The sequence below is a fragment of the Centrocercus urophasianus genome, unplaced genomic scaffold (assembly GCF_019232065.1).
Source record: "Centrocercus urophasianus isolate 14NV4802_14NV808 unplaced genomic scaffold, USGS_Curo_1.0 seq_12, whole genome shotgun sequence".
Classification (NCBI taxonomy): domain Eukaryota; kingdom Metazoa; phylum Chordata; class Aves; order Galliformes; family Phasianidae; genus Centrocercus; species Centrocercus urophasianus.
In genome coordinates this window covers 67,367,019-67,386,745 of record NW_024884364.1, presented here as the reverse complement: position 1 = coordinate 67,386,745, position 19,727 = coordinate 67,367,019, and the positions used below count along the sequence as shown (strand labels likewise).

The window sequence follows — 19,727 nt, the reverse complement described above, 5'->3', positions numbered from 1 at the left end:
AATTGTTGGATTACTCTAGGAGTTATAACTCCTGCTGTATCTAAGATTTCCACCACATTCGGTTCATATTTCTAAACAGAAGTGCTAGAATACTGTTTTATTGTACTTGTAACTTTTCTTGAAATAGCTCTTCAAGAGTGTGTGATTATGGAAGGCTGACATGTTCCTCTTCCTCTCTTTGGGGATACCTGCCATTATATTTCTTGATTTCTTCATATCTCACTTACATTCACTTTTTTCTTCTAATTTTGAGTCAAGTGCTAGTGTGAAATTTTATATGCAGGTAATGCCTCTACTACAGATCTGAAATTAAAATAACCTTATTATCACTCTAATGTATTCCCATAGCGTTATCTTGGTTTGGATAAGGTGAATTCAGGATGCCCTTTTTTTAAGTAATAGATACACAGTTGAAATTGTACTGAAAATGAAATCCTGATCTCTGAAGAGCAGTTTACCTTGAATTAAGGTTTGTATGTGTAGCCAAAGAAACTGATGCCTGAAGTTCTGCTACTGTATTTTTATAAAATTTTCTTGTATTGCTAGAGTTAGACATATTTATTCTTTATTATTTGTTATTGTATTTATTATTTATTATTTATTATTTATTATTTATTATTTATTATTTTTTCTGGTATATAAAGACCTCCTATACTTGTATCCTGGAAATCCCAGTCTGAAAGTGCTTTCCAAATACTAGGTGTTACCAAAATATATGTTTCCAAATATCTAGGTGTGTCTAATCGAAGTGTTCCCGCTCTGGCAGGGGAGTTGAACTAGATGATCTTTTGGTGTTGTAGGTCCCTTCTAATCTCTGACATTCTATGATTCTGTGATGAGAATAGAATAATCCAGTTGGAAGGGACCTACAACAGTCATGAAGTCCAACTGCCTGACCAGTTTGGAACTAGCCAAAAGTTGAAGTTGAAGTGTTATTGAAGACATTGTGCAAATGCACTTGAACACTGATGGGCATGGGTCATCAATGGCCTTTCTAGAAAGCCCTTTCTAGCTTTTGACCATTCTCACAGTAAAGAAATTTTTCTTCATGTCCAGTCCTAACCTTCTGTAGTGCAGATTTGTGCTGTTCCCACACTTCTCATCATGTCTGTCCCACTCATGGTCCTCCAATTCAGAGGACTGGGCAGCCCAAGATCCATTGTTAACATTAAAACTGAGGCAAAAAAGGTACTGAATACCTCTGCCTTTTCCTCATTCTTGTTAGATGACCATTTGCACCAAGTATTAATCCTGTGTTTTATTTAGGCCTGCTTTTGCTGTGAACATACTTAAAACAGCCTTTGTCTGGTTTTCTGACACTACAGTGGCCAGTATCAACTTAGACTGGGTTTTATCTTTTCTTATTTTCTCCCTGCAGATGTGAACTGCAGTTCTGTAATCTCCCTATGGAGTCTGACCTTGCTTCCAGAGGTCATATATTTTCTTTTCCTGTTCAAATTCCCCCCTCTCTGACAGATCTTATTTTAAATCTCCCTCAATCAATCTTGCCAGATTATGAGCCAAGAAATGTTCCCCCCGTCAAAACAGGTGTCCCGTCAGGTCCCAGCAGACCTCTTGTCTCAAAGGCTTCCATGATTATAAAACTCGCACTATAAAACAATTTCACACTCGCACTTATTACTAAGTCTCTGGCTTCACGGCTCCAAATGGTCTGCTGCAAACTTTGAAAAGGATTTCACTTTAGGACACTAAACCTGTTCTTAGGAAAGGACAAAGATTTGGGGTAAGGTTGTGATGGATTGTTACGTACAAAGGTATTTAAGTGAACGTATAGTTCCAGGATCAGAAGTCACTGCATTGGGATTGCTTATCCATATGTTCAATTCCAAAAATTTATTGATAAAAATTGTTTTTTTTTCTAGTTAGAAACTTCAGCTGCAAATGCAGTAGTCATCGAGTTGGAAATTTGTGCTGAATTATCTTCTAATGATTCCCTTTTGAGAAATTTGGAGCTTTGTGGTGCTTCCCCTTCTGTCTCAACTTTTTCTAGTTATTGAAATCTTGCATGTACACTAATTAAAAAGAGAAAATGGGCACTATTCTCTCTTACAAGTGTTTGGCCTACAGATTGCTCTGTGGAAATGAGTGTGTATAGGTTTGGCCGTCAGTCTAGACCAGATATGCACTGTAGAAGTGTTCAGGTGAAGGGAAGGAGTGAGACTGGATGAGTGACAAGCAGTCACCTAAAACATTTTTAAAAATAGGTTTTCGTACCAACTGCATGAATAATCATTTATGTAAGTTGCTGTGATCAGATCACTTAACTTTTTAAAATTTAATTTGGAGTCGAGTTGAAGCAATAGAGTGATTTTTATTTAGTGCAAACTCAGACAACATTTGAAGCGTTGGTTGCATGTCTTACTGGTTATGTTTTAGAAGGATTCTACTGTACTAATGATTATAAAACATCTGTCTTTAAATATGTCCCTTCAAATTCTGGCCTTGAGAAAAGACTATTTTCTTTCACTATTTCCTGATACTGCAAACAGAAATATTACATGATGAGTGCAATTTTTAACTATTTGGAAGTCAGTCTGCTTCCAAATAAAGTGACTGTTTTAAGTAAAGTAGCAGTGCTGATCTCGGAGCTGAATGCAAAACAGTGACAAGAGCCATCTCATTTCAGACAAACACAGGAAAGCTTGTGGCAGGATCAATAAGTACTTTTGAATAGCTTAAGCTTTAGCATGAATAACTGTGCTGTAGGGAGAGAGGAAACCTGAAAGACATCCTGTTCTTCCTCATAGAATCATTCATGTTTTAAGGGATGTGGAAATTCTCATCAAACTTCTTGATAAGAACTGAGTCAGCACTGAATTTGAAGCATGCTGCTTCGAGATTTTTCTAGTTGGGTCTTGGAAAGGTGAGATTTCACAGTCTCTTTGAAGATCTGCCTCTATTGTCCAGGTTCAACAAGCCTAGCGCAGTCTGCCTCTCCTTGTGTGGTCTACCCGTCTTGCTGGCTCCCCATGGACCTCATCGCAGCTTATTGGTATTGTTTTAGTTCTAGATGGGTCCAAAACTGGATGTAGCATTTCAGTTATGGTCTAGTGCAATGAATGAAAGAGAACGAAAGAAAGTGAGTAATTCCAGTGGAACCATTGCTTCTACTGGCTCTGCTGCAGCTAATACAGCCCAGTATCCAGTTAGACCTCATCACTGTCAGAGCGCACTGCTGACTTGGAGGTTGTGAACTGTGATGCTAGGGATCTTGATCTGGTAGTCAGCTCCTCAGCCTGTGCTGATACAGGGAGATTAGTCTGTGCTAGGTACAGGATTCTGCATTTGTTCTTGTGAACTGTAAGATATCTATGAGCTTGCTGAGGGCTTCAGTCTATGGCGGTGCTGTGTGAGGAGCATCTTACTTGTAGTGGGGCTTTCCAGTGGAATTGCTGTGAGTCTCAAGGGGCTGTTGTTTGTGGAAAAGGCAATGCTTCAAATGTGAGTTCTCTTCTACTCTAAACTTTTTCTTATATTCGTAGAGGATCAGCCCATCTCCTTTTTGTTAGGATAACCTTTTTAAGGAAGGTTAAGAGCGTTTATAGTAATTTGATAACAGAGGGAGAATGTTTGCACAGATCTGTAAAATACAGACCAGGTCAGAATACCTGTGCAATTTCTGCTATGTGTAATTTGAAAAAAACTTACAGATGGATTGGATAATTAAGCACCTGATTTTTTTTTTTAACAAGTACTGCAGATTAGATTTCTAATTAGCACATCAGTGAAGGAAAAACAATCAATTGTGCATAATACTGTCTGATAGAATGCTTACAAAAGGAAACAGAACCTTTGATATAGAAGTTAAAACAGCTCCAAATCTGTATGACTGCTTGTTACATCACATAATGTTTTTTTGGACAGATTGGCTAGTGTACAGATCCACAGTTATCAATGTCCCTTTGTAATAAGTAATTTAGTATACTAAATTATGAATTTATGAGAGATTGTACATGGAAAATAATCACTCTTAAAATTACAAAACATTGTTTTGCAGTTTTGAAAGAAAGTGAAGAACGTTTGAGTATGAAAATCTAAATACTGTACATTTCCCTGTCCCACAGTTCAGTTACACAGGTTTTGTTTGCAAAATTGTCTGCACTCGAGAGATGTAAAGACTTCGACTCAGTTGTGCCATAGTTCTTTTCAGGGTGAAAATACCGAGATCACTGCATTTCAGTAGGGGATTCCAGAGAAATTTACCCTAAGCTTTTTATTTGTATCATTGTAAATGGGACTCGTATACCATTTAAAGAGCCTGTAGATAGAATTCTGTAGAATCTTTGGGTCCCTGGATTATGGTGCATTTCAGTTAGAAACTGTTCATTAAGTTGCTTGCCAGCAATTATATCTCATGGAAATAATCTTTCTGCTAGGAAAAATGAAGTCAGTGAACATATAACAGCAGAATTGTTTGAGTTGGAAGGGACCCCTAAAGGTCATTTAGTCCAACCCCCCTGCAATGAAATCAGGTTGCACAGAGCCCTGTCCAGCCTGACCTTGAATGTCTCTGATGGGGCATCCACCCCCTCTTTGGGCAACCTGTGCCAATGCCTCACCACCCTTACTGCAGAAAAACTTCTTCCTTATGTCCGGTATAAATCCCTCCTCTTTTAGTCTGCCCCCTTCTTTCTTATCACCCTCCTTTACGTACTGAAAGGACACTATTGGCTTACCTCAGAGCCTTCTCTTCCAGATTGAACAGCCCCAGCTCTTTCAGCACCTCATCAAAGAGAAGGTGCTCCATCCCTTGGATCGATTTTGTGGCTCTATCATATCGTATAATCTTTGAGTAATGATGTTTTTTAAAAAGAAAACAGAGGGAAGTATTTGGAATGTGCATGGTATAAAACAGTTGTACTTAAGTGTGGGGAAAAAGTAGTAATACATATGTATATTCTGTGAAGTATTGAATTTTCAGGTTGTATGTTCAGTTGTTGAATTTGCAACGTATGCAATATTATTTCATCAAACTAATACACAACTGCTGTAATTCTTGAGTGTTAATGTAGTTTAACCACCTTAAATAGTGATGACTTTCACTTTTACTTCTATAACAAGAACTTTATAACTATTGTTTTTTATGTGCTGTTTCTGTTTTCTTCAAAAGAAAATACAAATGCAAAATGCACAACTGTTGTAAACACAGACTTTTTATAATCACTTTGAAATTCTCTGGACTTTGAACATGTCTTGTTTTCTGTGTAACTGAAGAAGGAAAAAGAGACATTCGTTATAGAATCAAATGCTACACTCGTTTTTTGAATGTATGTTCATTGTCTGAAAACTGATTTATTATTACTTGAATAATTACTTCTTGCATGCTTCAGAACTTGACTTCATGTACTAAATAGAGATTATTCTTTTTGTTTTGGTTATTTAAGGGAAGGTTTTAGGTTTTCGTCGCAAGAAGCTGCTTCAAGTTTTGGTGATGATCGCTTACTGATAGAAAAGTTCATTGATAACCCTCGTCACATAGAAATCCAGGTTTGTATTGTTATTATTGTTATTTAATTAAAAATGTTTGAACTGCTAAACCAATCAAAGTTCATGATGGAGACATTACGAGCAGGAAGGAAGACAGTGTGACTACGTAGAGTGCTCGTGTATTGTGCTCCAAGTTCCTCATTTAGAAGAGCTCTCTCGATTGCCGTCACACCTGTTCTAATAGAAACCTTGAGTATTCAGTTTTCAGTGGTAATTTCCTTGAGTAGCCCTACTTTTTGTTTCTGCAAAAGACAAGTTCAGTGATTATTTCCACAATTCTTGTATGTACTGCAATTTATTTTAGAAGGAGAACAGAGATGTATTTTAAAGTAACTAAGTTTAGGAGGCTGTGGTGTCCTTCCACCCTTAACATGGTACTTGGTGGACTTGATTAAACATTAGGGAATATTTTTTCAAACATTAGGCTAAAAAAATCCTAGTCTTTTGTTTTCCTGTATCTTGAACCATTGCTCAAACTGCATGGCTATCATACACAATGCAGCTTTCCTGTTTTGATTCTCTACCCTTTCTTTAGCAGGAAGACAAAGAACCATGCTCAGTTCATTGAGGGGAAAAAAAAAAATTAAAAATTATATATATATATGTATATATGATACTGTAGGTATCTGTTCTGAGAGCTGAAGTTTGAACTTTGAATCCTGTTTCCAGTGCGTTGAGCAAGGAGTGCTTAATGTTTTTCTTGCAAATTGTAGAATACTAGTTTTGTATCTGAAATACCTAATGCTGTTTGTGAACTCTGAAGGATTTGTATTATTTTGAGCATAGATCTTCAAAGTCAGATATATCCTCCCTACTTTTTGGATTATAGTTGCTGTTTGTCTTTTACTGGAACTTGCATTAAACTAGTTCTGCTAATTTAAAACAAGACTTGTTTGTTTGTTTTGGACAGATTCTTTAACAAAGGTGTTTTGTTTGTTTGTTTTTTAATTTGGAATATGTTTAATTTTATGTATGCAACTGAATTGAGTCTGCCAATAGCTTTGAAATTTTCTTTCTCAACAAGAAATTCATATGGTGTATGTCAGTTTTCATGACAGAGATTTCACTAAATCTTATCCAAAATATAAAAGTCTAAATTGTGGCATGATGTAGGGCTTTTTTCAGTATTGTTACTGTTATTTTTTTTACAATGAGATTCTGAACTCTTTTGATCGTAGCTCAATAGCTCAATGAAACGACATCAAATTTGACAGCAGAGGATGTTTTGTAGGAGAGAACTATTCAACACTTTTCGTCCTGCCAAATATATGCCCACTCAAACCTGATGTTCTTTTTTCTTTTTTTTTTCCTGTTTCAGTTTAGAACTTGTGTGCATATAAACTAACTTAAGGCACATGCGAATTGAAAAAACAGTCTGCAAAAATGATATTTAAACCCAACCTATTCTCATTCAAAGGGTCATGGAAAGACATAGGGGATGTTTAGTTTCAGTGCTAATCTTCAGTTACAAAGGAACTCAGGCTGCTAGAGCATTTTCCTCTACTGTCTTGATAGGACTAATGATTTTGGATACCTGTGTCCTTGTTTCTTCTTTTCTTAATACACAGCTCAGTATACCTTAATAATCCGTTTCTGTCCATCTTTACAGATTTAGCATATAAATGCTTTATTGCATGTAAAATTAAGTTAGGTAAGAAGATGGAATGAAAGAGAGGTGCCTTCAGGGTGACTGAAGATAAATTTGGAGTGAATTTGGAGAGTGAAATAAATTTGGCTCATGCGTTTTTGAGATTGGTCTTCAAGGGACTGTTTGAAATTCAGTTGAACTGGGACAAGTGTGATCATTTACTCAAGTGATTTCTTGAATATTCTAAAGTACATATTTTGGCTTGGGATTCTTTTAGTCTTCTTAAAGCTAGCCCTTTGTTCTAATCTAGTTGTCTAAGCTGCCTCTCTAGTCAGTGGAAAGAGTTACGCACTTCCTGAGATTCAGTTCTGCTGCCCGAGAAAATTAGGGATACGTAGCTTTCTGAAGGTGCCCCTTTTTCTGCATTGTTTAGAGAGAGACCTTCAGCAGTTTCCTACTGATGCTTTGATGACTAAAGTTAGATAAGGTTTGATTCCTCTATACTTTAATCAGCTGGGACCAGATTTAGCATTCTGTCTTGATTCCTTTGGGTTTAAGATGAAGGTTACTTCAAAACTGGGGAGCATTGCAATTAAGAACAACCGAATAATTTCATCTGTATTAAACAGTGTAGCTATGCCATTAATAATGTATGGTTTTGTTTTTAAGAAAGATACAGGGAGTGTTGTTTTCCTTACACAAACACTTTGATGGTACCTTGTAACAATATAGTAAAGTATCATTTTAACTACGTTTTAATCAGCTTTAGGACATTGACCTTGGTTCGTTTTCAAACTACTGAATATACAAACAATTCAAGGCCAGATGCCAAATATTTATTAAGTTAGCAGTAACTTTTAAACAGAACTTTTTTTTACCATTCTCATATAGCTCCAAAGCGTTGGTATTTAAAATTGTTAAATAAGGGGTTTCCTGCGTCTAGCTATAAAACAATCACTTTGTAAAACATGAGAAAAGGCTAAAACAATCAACAGGAAAAAAGAGTCCAAATAGACTTCATTCCTGGACTGATTTGAAGTCTTGTCCTGAAATATCTGACATAAAGGATCTGAGTTTAAAGTAAGAGTGCTTGGAACGTCTAACCGTTACTTGACTAAATAGCAGACCTGAAACTGGAAATAAAATGTAGCTGAATCATACAGAATAAGTTATGGTACATTGTATTTAATTATTTTTGTGTGTAGCTGCACATAACAGAAAGTACTCTAATAACAGCTCCACATAACAGGTCATTTTCTTGTAAGAACATTAGGGCATTTAGCAAAATGCCATAGGTGTTACATGCATTTTTAGTGAGACGTGCACTGGAATTTCACTTTATTTTGGAGATCGTGATCTCAATTCTCTGTAAATGTCTTCTGAAAAACACTTGTTTTATGAAATAAGTATCCAGTGAAACCACTGGAATAATGGAATAGTATTTATTTTAAGGTACAGGTTGTGTCCTTCTTAAAAGAAATGTCATTAAATTAATGAAAAATTTTACAGGGTTGGTTGGCTTGAAAAATATTATTCCATTGAGTTGGAGAGAAGGAGGAGAGTGAGAAGAAGCACATCAACTTAATTTCATTGAACATTATAGGACTTTTCTAGTTTCTGTTTTGGTGAGGTTGAAGTCTGATGTAAACTGTAGTCTTTGTGATGGAGCAGAAGTGCTCACAAGGAATCATTGTACTTGCAAGGCAGCAGTTTTCCTACTACTACCATGCTATGCCCTAGAATCACTGTTTTGATAACAACAAGAAAAAAATCTTTTGTTCTTCCAAATGTGTTTCTGTAGAACTCAGTGGTGTTTAGTTCTGGACTGGATGATTGAGAACTAGAACGGGAAGTTGCTTTAGATGCTGCTGGGTTTTCTTTTGTTTTGTGTAGGGGAGCCTGTTATAGAATGTAGCATTTGATTGGAGTACCCTGGCATTGCCTGCTGCTGAACCTTCCAGAGATCAAGGAAGAGGCCTTTGGGATAACCTGTAATTTAGGAAACCCCTTGATGTTTATTTTGTAGTGTCATTCTTGTAGAACTCTTTCTAAGCCATTTTTCCTCTAGAAAGTTCTTGTGGAAGCCCAAAGAAATTCCTAAGGAAAAGATAAGTTGGATTCTACAAGAAGGCAGAGCGCTCTGGCTCTGATGCTGTACAGTGCACAAGTTACCTTCATGAGATCAGTGCCTCATTTTCAGTTACATCGACTCAGATTATTCACGCATCAGGAAACATTGGTGTCATAGATGCAGGAATTCATCTTGCTTAGTGCCATACTCGCTCTGTGGTGCTAAGAGGAATAATGAATAATACAGATTCTTTGTCACAAATGTCAGTAGATATGGTTGAGTTCACACAGTTTGAAGAAGATTGTCTCCATTTTTTTTTTTTTACCTTGTCTGTTTTCAGTGTAGAACTGCAATGTTAAAGAATGAAGCATGAATATTGGCACAGGTTCCAGCAGATCAGAGCAGGAAGATAGATGGAAGAAAATGGATTAGAAGGAAAATTTTATAAGGAACAAGGGAGCAGGTGTGGTCTGCAAGTAAACAAATTGTTCAAAGAATAAGTGCATAGAGTACAGCATCACAAGATGGGAAAGCGTCTGCTTGAATCTTCAAACTCTGTCTCCTATTTGAAATGGCTACACTGTTCAGAAGAATTCATAAAGTGATAGAGTACCTTTCCTTTCTTTTCTTTCCAGCTTGAAATTGCAGAATCAGTTGAATGCTGAATTCTCGTGTGTTTTTTTTCTTCTTTTTTCAGACATAATGTAGCTAGTTGCATCTAGATGCTTGACTGGATGTTTAACCCCTTCATGGTCTGAAACTGCAGTCAAGAACTGTAGTTGACTCCATTTTTCAGAAAGTCCTTGAAATCACCAATTTCCTAATTCACTAATTGGAAATGTTGAGGAAGTAGCAAATTTTATTCTCTGGCAAAAGATTTCAGTTTCTGAAAAGCTTTTCATTAAAGAGAGGATGCTCAGTCTACTAAGAAAAACCCATTAGCTGTTATTTCTGAAAGTTTTTGTCTGTAATTCAAGAGATAAATTTGACATGCTTCAAGATTTTACTCTCCTTTGTTGACAAAAAATAATGCTTAACAACATGATTCTGAGTATTTCAGTATGCAGTACAGTTTTAGAGGCTCGAAGTGGTAACTTTTCAGTCTTTTGATTTCCGACTTCGTTCAATTCTGAACTTGTTTGGGAGCTCTCACAAGACATGTCATGCTCTTTGACATATATGAACTACAGAATGGCTTTAAAGTAATCCTATTTAGCGTTTGAAGTAGCATTTAAGTAATATTTTGTATACAACTATTTTTCTATGCTAGCATTTTTCCCCAGTAATTATTTCTAAATTTGAGAGAAAAAAAAAGTGATTGAATGCTGTATTATAGCAGTAAATTGTCAAAAGACTTTATGCATTCATCTGTGGAGTAACAGCAGCATGTTATTATTTCAGGTATTGGCAGACAAACATGGCAATGCCTTGTGGTTAAATGAAAGGGAGTGCTCTATTCAAAGAAGAAATCAAAAAGTTGTGGAGGAAGCACCAAGGTATGTATATTGGACTCTGTGCAGCTATATAGTTACTGAAAAGACTTTTGGAAAGCTGATTACATTGTGCAATAGCATTTGAGTGTAATGGGCAGCCTGATCCAGTAGTTGGCAACTTTGCACGCAGCATTGGGGTTGAAACTAGATGATCATTGTGGTCCTTTTCAACCCAGGCCATTCTGTGATTCTGTGATTCTATGATGATAATGTACTTAAGAGGGTGGCTGGACCTTGCTTCATTAAGTCCTTCTGTAAGGAGAAAAATGATATTCTGTTATATTTTTTCACAATCTTGTATAAAGTAGATACGGATCTTACCAGTTAAATATACGGAATATATGAAATGACTTGCTTAATACATCTGAGATACTTTCCTTTCCTTTACCATTCAGCTTTTGGATTTGGAAGCCAAATAAAATTTGGAATAGAGATCTTTAGAAATGGTAAATTGGATAATTGACTATTATAGTAATTATCAGGGAGCCAGATAATGCGGGCTTTTATTCGATTTTGAAATGAATAGTTCTAAATACTCTACACCACTTTTACTACTGTTCACAGTAGTGAATTATGGATGTAGGTGTCCAGTAACACATAGATCCTAAATGGTCTTAATCTCACAGATTTCAAATGGGACTGAAATACACTGATTCTGTGCAAGGTATGGTCTTTCCGTGTTCTCTGTTGTGTGATGGACGCATCAGAGAGTATGTGCAGAAAAAAGGGTAGGAGGTAGTTCTCATTTCAGAAAACCAGACAGAGGTATATATCTACTTGTGGGAATTCCCTACATTATGGATTCATCAGTTGGAGTGGGTCTGACATTTTTACTGCACAGAAATGTGATGCAGCAATTTAGGGTATGAGGGAAATCATGTGATTTAATTGATGTTTATTTATAGGCAGCATCCACGTTAATGTTGGACCATTGTGGGTGGGACTGGTACTGTGTGTGACCTAGATTTTAAATTTAAAAGAATTCAAGGATGCAAACCCAGTAATAAATGCTTAAATAGCTTTTGTTGCTTCCTGTAGCTCTTCTGGATTTCTCAGAAGTATCGTGCCTAGGATTCTGACTGTGCTTTTGTTTATGCAATATGAAGGCTTCGTGTCCCAGTATAATATGTGTGTGCATATATGTATACCTAAGCACTTAGGAGAGTTTTTTTTGTCTCAGCAGTACATATAAGTTGCTGTCTGCTCATGCTCCGTGCTTGTGGTGAATTGAAAGGAGTGATATGTCTTTCTATTACCAGCCAACCATGACTAACTAGAGCATTTCTTTCATCAGAAAAATCAGGCTTTTAACTTTGAGCTTCTCTGTTGGAGTTGCCAGTAAGTTTTCTTACCACTTTCTATAACTCTAGAAAAGAGTGTGAGCAAGCCAACAGCTTCCAAAATTTGGCATGAAAATTCTTCTTTCGCACTGCTGTTGACTGTTTTAAACCTTCCCAGCCCTTTATTGACAGCTTGGGAAGCCTCATCTGTGTTACAGCTGTTTGCAATTGACTGCAGAATCCTTCTTGGTAGTAGTGATGGTTCACTTCACCTAACTGATTAATGACCCCTGGACACATCTTTTCTTGAGGAAGTATGCTGTCCTCACTAGATTATTAATATATTTTTCCTCTCCTACTTTATGTGATAGGTGCCATTAAGATCTCTCAGCTAGGTCAAAGCCCCTTATTTTATTGCATAAAGCTGAGGAGATAGGAATGTTATAGGCTATTTGTATTTTGTACAACTCTGACCTCTTCTCAAATGTGTTTTGATTCACTTTAGGCCTGTGGTAGCTTTTTCTGATGTACCTAACTGATTTTAAGAGACAGACTGTTGAGGACCGATGGGGTTTGAAAATAAACTTCATGATTTTGCTAAGCAAAGCTAAGTCTGCAGCTATCAAACATATTTTGATGGGATCACTTTGAGTTTGATTCTCTGGTTTTCCCAGGGAAGTTGTCTTGTTTTAAAATGAAAACCAACCCAAACACACTCGTCTTTTAAGGAGGTGCTCTTTAGCAACCTGATGTGCTTACAGTATTTCAGAGAGTCCTTGTGTTCACAGTGGATCAGTCCTCCAGTCTCAAATAGGAGACTAACAAACTTTGCTTATTCCCTTTTACCAAAGTCGGTTGTCCTACTCTGTTTCATGAAGCACAGATAGTAAGATCATCTGAGCACTGACAGTTTTTTAGTTAGTGTAGAACATAGGTTTCCTGGCATACTTTGAGAACTGGACAAAACTTCTGGTGACTTAGAAGTATTTTGTCTTCAACTTTAACTTCAGAATTTTTTTTGGCTTTTCACTTTACAGGTTGAAATTTCAACAGCTGAACAACATTTGTCTGTTGTTTCTTGGTTCAATTTTTGTTCCTTCTCTCCCAAGCTCTCTGTTCCTTTATGGAGATGGTTGCTATGAGACAGTGTGCTTTGGCAAAATAAAGTGTTAGGCTGTTGTTGTATTTTTTCAGTCTTGTAGGGCAATTAAGAAAGGAATCATCCCCATGTAGATAAACAAAGCCTAAAAACCTATCAGAAAATTCACTGATCCCTTACGATGAATTCAAAATGAATTGATCAGTGGAACGTATATATATATGAATCTTAATTGACTTCCTGTTGAGTAACTGGAGCTCGAAGGATTGCTCTTAACTTTGTTGAGAGCAAGTGTCCTTTCTAGCCATTTCAGGACTTGTAAAGGCTCTCTAAAGCATTTTATTTTTGCCTCACCACTTTGGTGAAAGAAGATCCAGCTGATCAGAGGCACTTTTTTTATCTGCTCTATTTGATGCTCAAAGTTAGTTTTAGTTAGTTGTTTTAACCACATTTTCTGGTTTTGAGTTCAGATTGGCTGTCCATTCAGCCTTAATTTCCTGAATATGCTTATGACTTTCCACTAAATTATCTGAAATGGTCTTACAGAGAAATGCCATTGAAATGTTTTTCTATTCACTGCTATCACCTAGCACTGTCCTCTGTGGCAGTCAAAGAGATCAAACATCTGATCCACTATGAACTGAATTAAGTATTGTGTCTCAAAATGCTTAATGTCAGGATCCTTGCTGTTAAACCTCTGTACAATTTAATAATTTCAGGCCTTTCCTGTTTGTAGAGTTATAGGCTGATTTGGGTGGGAAGAAATCTTAAAAACCATCCAGTTCTGACTGCCTGCCATGGGTATGAACACCTCCCACCAGACTGGGTTATTCAAGGTCCCATCCAACCTGGCCTTGAATGCTTCTGAGCATGGGATATCTACAGCTTCTCTGGGCAGCCTGTGTCAGTGCCTTACCACTCACGGTGGTACAGCACCTGCCATTCTGTTCTGTATTGTCACATAAGATTTGTATCATCATCCACCACAATCAAGTCCATCCTGTAGCCCACAGGCCACATGTGGCCCTGGACAGCTAGTAAGGTAGCCCCACAAGATCATAAACCTTTAATACTACGATATGATTTTCAGCAATACTTTTCATGAGTAGATTGCATGTAACTCGAATGTAAACTGTTGGATGACAGTGGAATTCTGTGGAGGGGAGGCTGAAGTGCTAACTCTGCCTCTTGTGCTTGCCATGCACTCAGTCAAATTGCAACCCACGCGTATCACACGATCCACGTGCTTGTAATGCTTGGTGAGTAAAACACAGTGACTGCCAATAATAATTCAACCTACGTATATGGGTGTGCCTGTGAACACGTGTTTTTTTGTTATTAAACAGATGTGCAAGTTTTCTTATTAATGATTAAACTTGAGCTTTTGTGATTTCATAAAATAACTTAATAGGTTAACACATTCACTGTGGAAGAAATATCCAGAATACTTGTGTGATACTGACAGATTTTGTAATTTTCAAGCTCACAAAAAGTATAGAATAACTTGTGATGTCTTTTTAATTAGTTTTGTGGTATGTATTTAATTAGTGTTTCAGCCAATTCCAGGAATTCCTGGAAAGTATGCATGCTGATAATAGGGGCATCATTTACTTTTCTGAAGGAAGGCAACTAAGTCAGAGTAAAATGCTGTGAAGTCTTTATGATTTGCGAAATAAAATCATTTATAGAATCAGAAGGAAAATTTGTGCCAGAACATGAAGATATAAAATGGGTCATAGATTTAGCATTTTGGTGGATTTGACAGCTCATGTAAATGAGTTAGATGTGTCTTTTCACACAAATCCAACTTGTCTTTGCTGCGTTTCAAACGAGAACAGCCTTTGAAATACAACTTAAATTATGGTAAACTTAAATTGTGGCAAACAAAGTAGAGCAAATAATGTCACGCAATTTGATACATTGGCTAAACACAGTCTTGTGAACAACAAAAAAATTGCAGCTGTGCTTTCTGTTTTGATAAAGCAATTTGAGAATAGGTTTCAAGGTATCCAAGAAAGTCATATTTTTTTATATATATAATATATCAATATATATATGATATATATATATATTTGATATATTTGCTACTCCATTTTCAGTCAATATTAAAACATTATCTGCAGATTTTCAAATGGATGTATACAGTTGGTATTAGACATCCAACTCAAAGAAAAATTTGATCATGTCTCTTTACCAGACTTCTACCTGTCTTACCAGAGAGAAATATCTGTCACTTCACAGTCATGCCTCATTCACATGATTGCTTTTTGGTAGTACGTACATTTGTGAACAAATGTTTCCACACAGAAGGAGTAAAATGAGGTTAAAAGAAGAAAAAATCTAAGGAACTCACAAACAATTGCAGCCATTTCCATTGTATGAGACACTGATGCATTAGTTCTTGAAAACAAGGTCAAATATCCCACTAGTTTTATGTTTTTTTGTTGCCCTTTTTCTATTCCCAATATAATTCCTCAGTGCAACCCAGGTTTGCCAAAAGGTTGTACACCTGTGACTTAGAACTTGCTAGCTGCCTGCTTATCCTCCTTGGTTATGTCTACTTCGGAGGTTTTAGGTGATGCTATGTTCCTTGATTTGAATTGTATCAAATGAGAACTTCAGAATAAGGTTACTTCTATAACACAGTTTCAACTCTTTCCCAAAATTTCTCTGAGTTTCAGCTCAGGTGGGAAATAATTTTCTTAGTATATCTTTTCCTTTACTTGCTAGACGTGTGTTCAGAATTGTAGTAGACTTACCTATCTTAGACATCAGTTTTTCAAGTCCTTTTGAATTGAAAGATGCTCTTTCAATTTCAGTTCAAAGGACAAATATGTTTTTTATTATTTCTGCCTGTGACAGAAAGATCTAAGAGGAGATTTCAAAAGGGAAGCTAGTTTACCAGTAAATGCCTGCATTGGAATGCAAGTGAAACAGTCAAACTCTTCTTGTGACCTTGTTGGCATGCACCATTGTTAGCTTCTCTCAGAAATCTTTCTATTCTTGGAAGGTGCACAGACAGCAACTTTTTTCACTTTCTGCAAGTACTAAGCTCTCTCAGTGACATCTCAGTATAAAGCAAAGTAATTTAGTATTATATTCTAGAATACCTGCCAAGGTGTTATATAAAGTCACCAATAATTTAGAATAGAATAGACAAGAACTTAATGGAATAATATGTCTAGAAATCCTTGAAGGATTCTGGGCTAAGGGAAAATGTAAGCCTGTCCTGTTTGTAACCATACAGAACTTAGATGTGGAGGCCAAACCTGTGTTCTCCAATACTATAGCATATTTATGCCTGCAGAATGGTAGTAAGCACAAATATCTCAAAGAAGAACGGTTATTGTACATAAGTAAATATTTTAAACAGACAGCATGCCCAACTATTTCCTCAGAGCAGATAAGCTGACCTTGAAATTTAGAAAACGAGGATACTATTATCTCCCAGTGCAGTGATGTCTTTAGAGGAAGGTTAATGGTGCAAGCTGAGCAGGGACTTGACTTTATCTGAGTGACAGTGATAGTTTGGGAAACATTATCTAATGAGTTGGAGGTGGAGAGGTAACATATTGCCCATGTGGTCACCTCTCTGGATGTAGAAACAATAGAACAAAACAATTGGACTGTCTTTGATCAACTTTACAGTAGCTTGAAGAAGGTCTTATAAGTGAAATGTCAGGTCTGATCTTATTTGTTCTTTCTGGTGCTTTTATCTTGTGAATCCTTTTTATTTTGCAGCCTTCATGCTGCCATAGGAGCTATTTGGTTGGAAGAATTAAAGGTATATGTGTGAGAAAAAGTTGAAGTCAGGTTTAAAATGCTGTGTTTTCAAGCGATGGCTAATTATATTGGAGAAGATTTATTTCAGTTGTATAAGGTGAGTGGTTAAAGTATGGAGAAACAATGATAGGAACAATAAGAAAGGAAAAGCAATAGAGGGGAATAGGAAAACTTGAGTTAATTAACCTAGCTGATTGCAGGGATATTCCAGTCATTTTAGTGCATAAAGCATAACCACATGGCAGAGATCAAGTTGAGCAGTGTGACACTTCTGTTCCATTCTTCGGCTACAGCAGGAGGTGTACAGAGAGATCTCTGACATACATTTAACAAACATAGGGAGACACCACTGTAATAAAGGGGAGTAACTGTCTTTCATCCATATGAGAAGTAATAATAGTTATTCTAGAAATAGAATATTAAGCCAATATTGAAAAGGTTCTGTTCTTCTTAAACTGTTCGTTGACCTTTCATGATCAAAACCTTGCAGAAACCCTGAATTGAATTATAAGCTAATGACTCTGTGTAATATGTTATCTTATTGAATCAAAGTAAGAAATATGTGACTCTTTTTGTTGTCAACACCTATTTTTGATAGGGCACAGTTTCACACTTTTTTTTTTTTTCCTCTGATCTGGCATGGGATCTACTGATAGCTTTCCTATGTTCTGTGATCTTTTCCTATTGACCCCATTGTTGCCAAGAAATTCTGTTGCCAAATTCTGAAACTGCTTGCCTTAATGTCCATTGGAATCCACCCCAGTGGCACTAATTGGACTAGAGTTCTAGGAAGCACTTTTCTCATGGAGCAAAGTGTCTATTCCTTTGCCTCTTAGTTTGCCTGGGTATTTCCTTGGTCTTTGTGTTCTGTCAAAAATGGTTTGTTGTGGCAGAAGTTTCTAGCTGTTGTGTGATTTTCAGTTTTAATAAAACAAAACAAAAGAACAACAAGCCAGTGATAAGTTCAGACCCAGGCTTGTGTCTGAGTGCAGTCCAGGGCACAGATGGAGCTTTCTTGCTGTTGGTGGAGCCATTTCCTATACATGGAGGCTCTTTCCTGTCCTTTGTAGAATTAGGACCCACTCTCGAAGACACCTCAAAATGTACATAACATTTGATACAGTGGCCTTTCTGTTTTAGCCTTAGAGTTAAGGTAGAAGTGGCTTCCTATTCCTACACAGAAGTAATTGATAGCTGAGATACATGCCCTAATATACATCACCACAGCATTATAGTAAACGTGTCTAGAAGCTCATATAAAACAAATGGTTGTGCTGTATTTACTTGAAGGTTGGTGTATGAGGGGTGAAAGACAGTCTATTCCACAGCTTTGATGGAAAATCACAGTAATTTCTGTAGCTATAAATTAACAACCTCCATAGATTATAACCTGTATGTGTCATATATCCAAATTTGCAGCACAGAGGAGGGGAACATGCAGGACATGTATTGTCCTTGGTCTTTCAGTGCATTTGGCCAGTGAAAGTGCTGTATTGATTTCCTAGAGTGAGAACGGTTGGAATCCCAGTGGATCTCAAGGTGGTAGCTGAGCTGCTCTTCAAATGCCCTTGAGTGATGTCTGTGCTTTGTGGGGAGTAACGAATGGCAATTAACAAACACTTACAACTAGTCTTCAGTTTACAAATAAAGCTGAGAGGGGAGATACAGAAGGCAAAGGTTTATCATGGATGGCATTGTTGACTGTGTTTTTGCTAAGTATTATGCATGCACAGATTTTTTTTCATTACAATTTTACTCTTATGGGACGCTCAAGCAATTACTTCATGAACTTCCAGAATTTCTTTATTGCATAGAATATCAATGAAACAGACATGGTTTTAATTATGCAAATTAAAAGGAGACACATTCTCCTTAGACCTTCTGGCTTGTATTTTGGCATTCTTGTTTCTATTGGGTAGTCTAATTCCTTAACACTTTCATTATGGCTCTTTATTTCTTAGTTACAGTTTTCATGAAAATAGATATGCCTTCTAAAATGGCATGCATTTAATACGTATTTATTTTCATTTAACTTGAACTTTTATAGACCTTTGTGTTATAAAATATTAAATATATTTTAGAGAATATTGTTATTTATTCTTAACCTCTGGTACATTAGTGGTTAATTGTGGGTATGTAGTGTATCTGTTTAGGAGCAGTATAAACGTAAAGGCATACATTGGACAGTTTTAACATATTTTCATTAATTGAATAATGATACTGGTAGTTTAAGCAGAAAATGAATTTTTTTTTTTTTTTTTTTTTTTTTAACTGAAGAAAGGCATTGTTTTTGTATTGTAGCACTTTTCTAGATCCTGAAACTCGAAGAGCAATGGGAGAACAAGCCGTAGCTCTTGCCAAAGCAGTAAAATATTCCTCTGCTGGAACAGTAGAATTCCTTGTGGACTCCAGTAAGAATTTCTACTTCTTGGAAATGAATACTAGGCTTCAGGTAAGAAAAACAGCTCTTCAGATTCAGAAAAGTGTTATTTAAAAAAACAGAACATAACCTCCTTCCATACTTAGGAGTCTGCTCCCGCAAAGACTTACACATAACTAAGTTGACGGATGTGAGCACTTCCAACTGAACTTAAAAGATCCAGTCACTTAAATAAGCCTGTGTATACAAGACTTCGCAGCCTTGAGCCCTTGTAGAGCACTCAAGTAGGCATTCAGAGGGTTTTTTGCTCTTTGTTACACTTGACCTAAGGACCTTTCAAGAGGTCGCTGTTAAGTGCCACTGTGAGCACACAGTAAGTGACTAGCCACTGTGCTCTGATGCTTTTCCCCCTGGTCCCTCAAGTTTCTTTTCTGTTTGATGATCACTTACTGAGTATCTCTGGGAGGGTGACTAAAGCTATGTGCATATCAGAAATAAAAACACTGGCAATCTGCATGTGATTGA

The 19,727-nt window shown here is 36.7% G+C and overlaps 1 protein-coding gene across 1 annotated transcript in view; it reads left to right on the top strand.

Moving 5' to 3' along the window:
• PCCA (propionyl-CoA carboxylase subunit alpha) overlaps positions 1–19,727 on the top strand; it is a 191,709-nt gene that overhangs the window by 13,727 nt on the left and 158,255 nt on the right. The window contains exons 4-6 of the mRNA XM_042811087.1: positions 5,406–5,508; positions 10,569–10,663; positions 19,124–19,274. Coding sequence (XP_042667021.1) covers positions 5,406–5,508; positions 10,569–10,663; positions 19,124–19,274 — 349 coding nt within the window. The remainder of the gene's footprint in view (positions 1–5,405; positions 5,509–10,568; positions 10,664–19,123; positions 19,275–19,727) is intronic.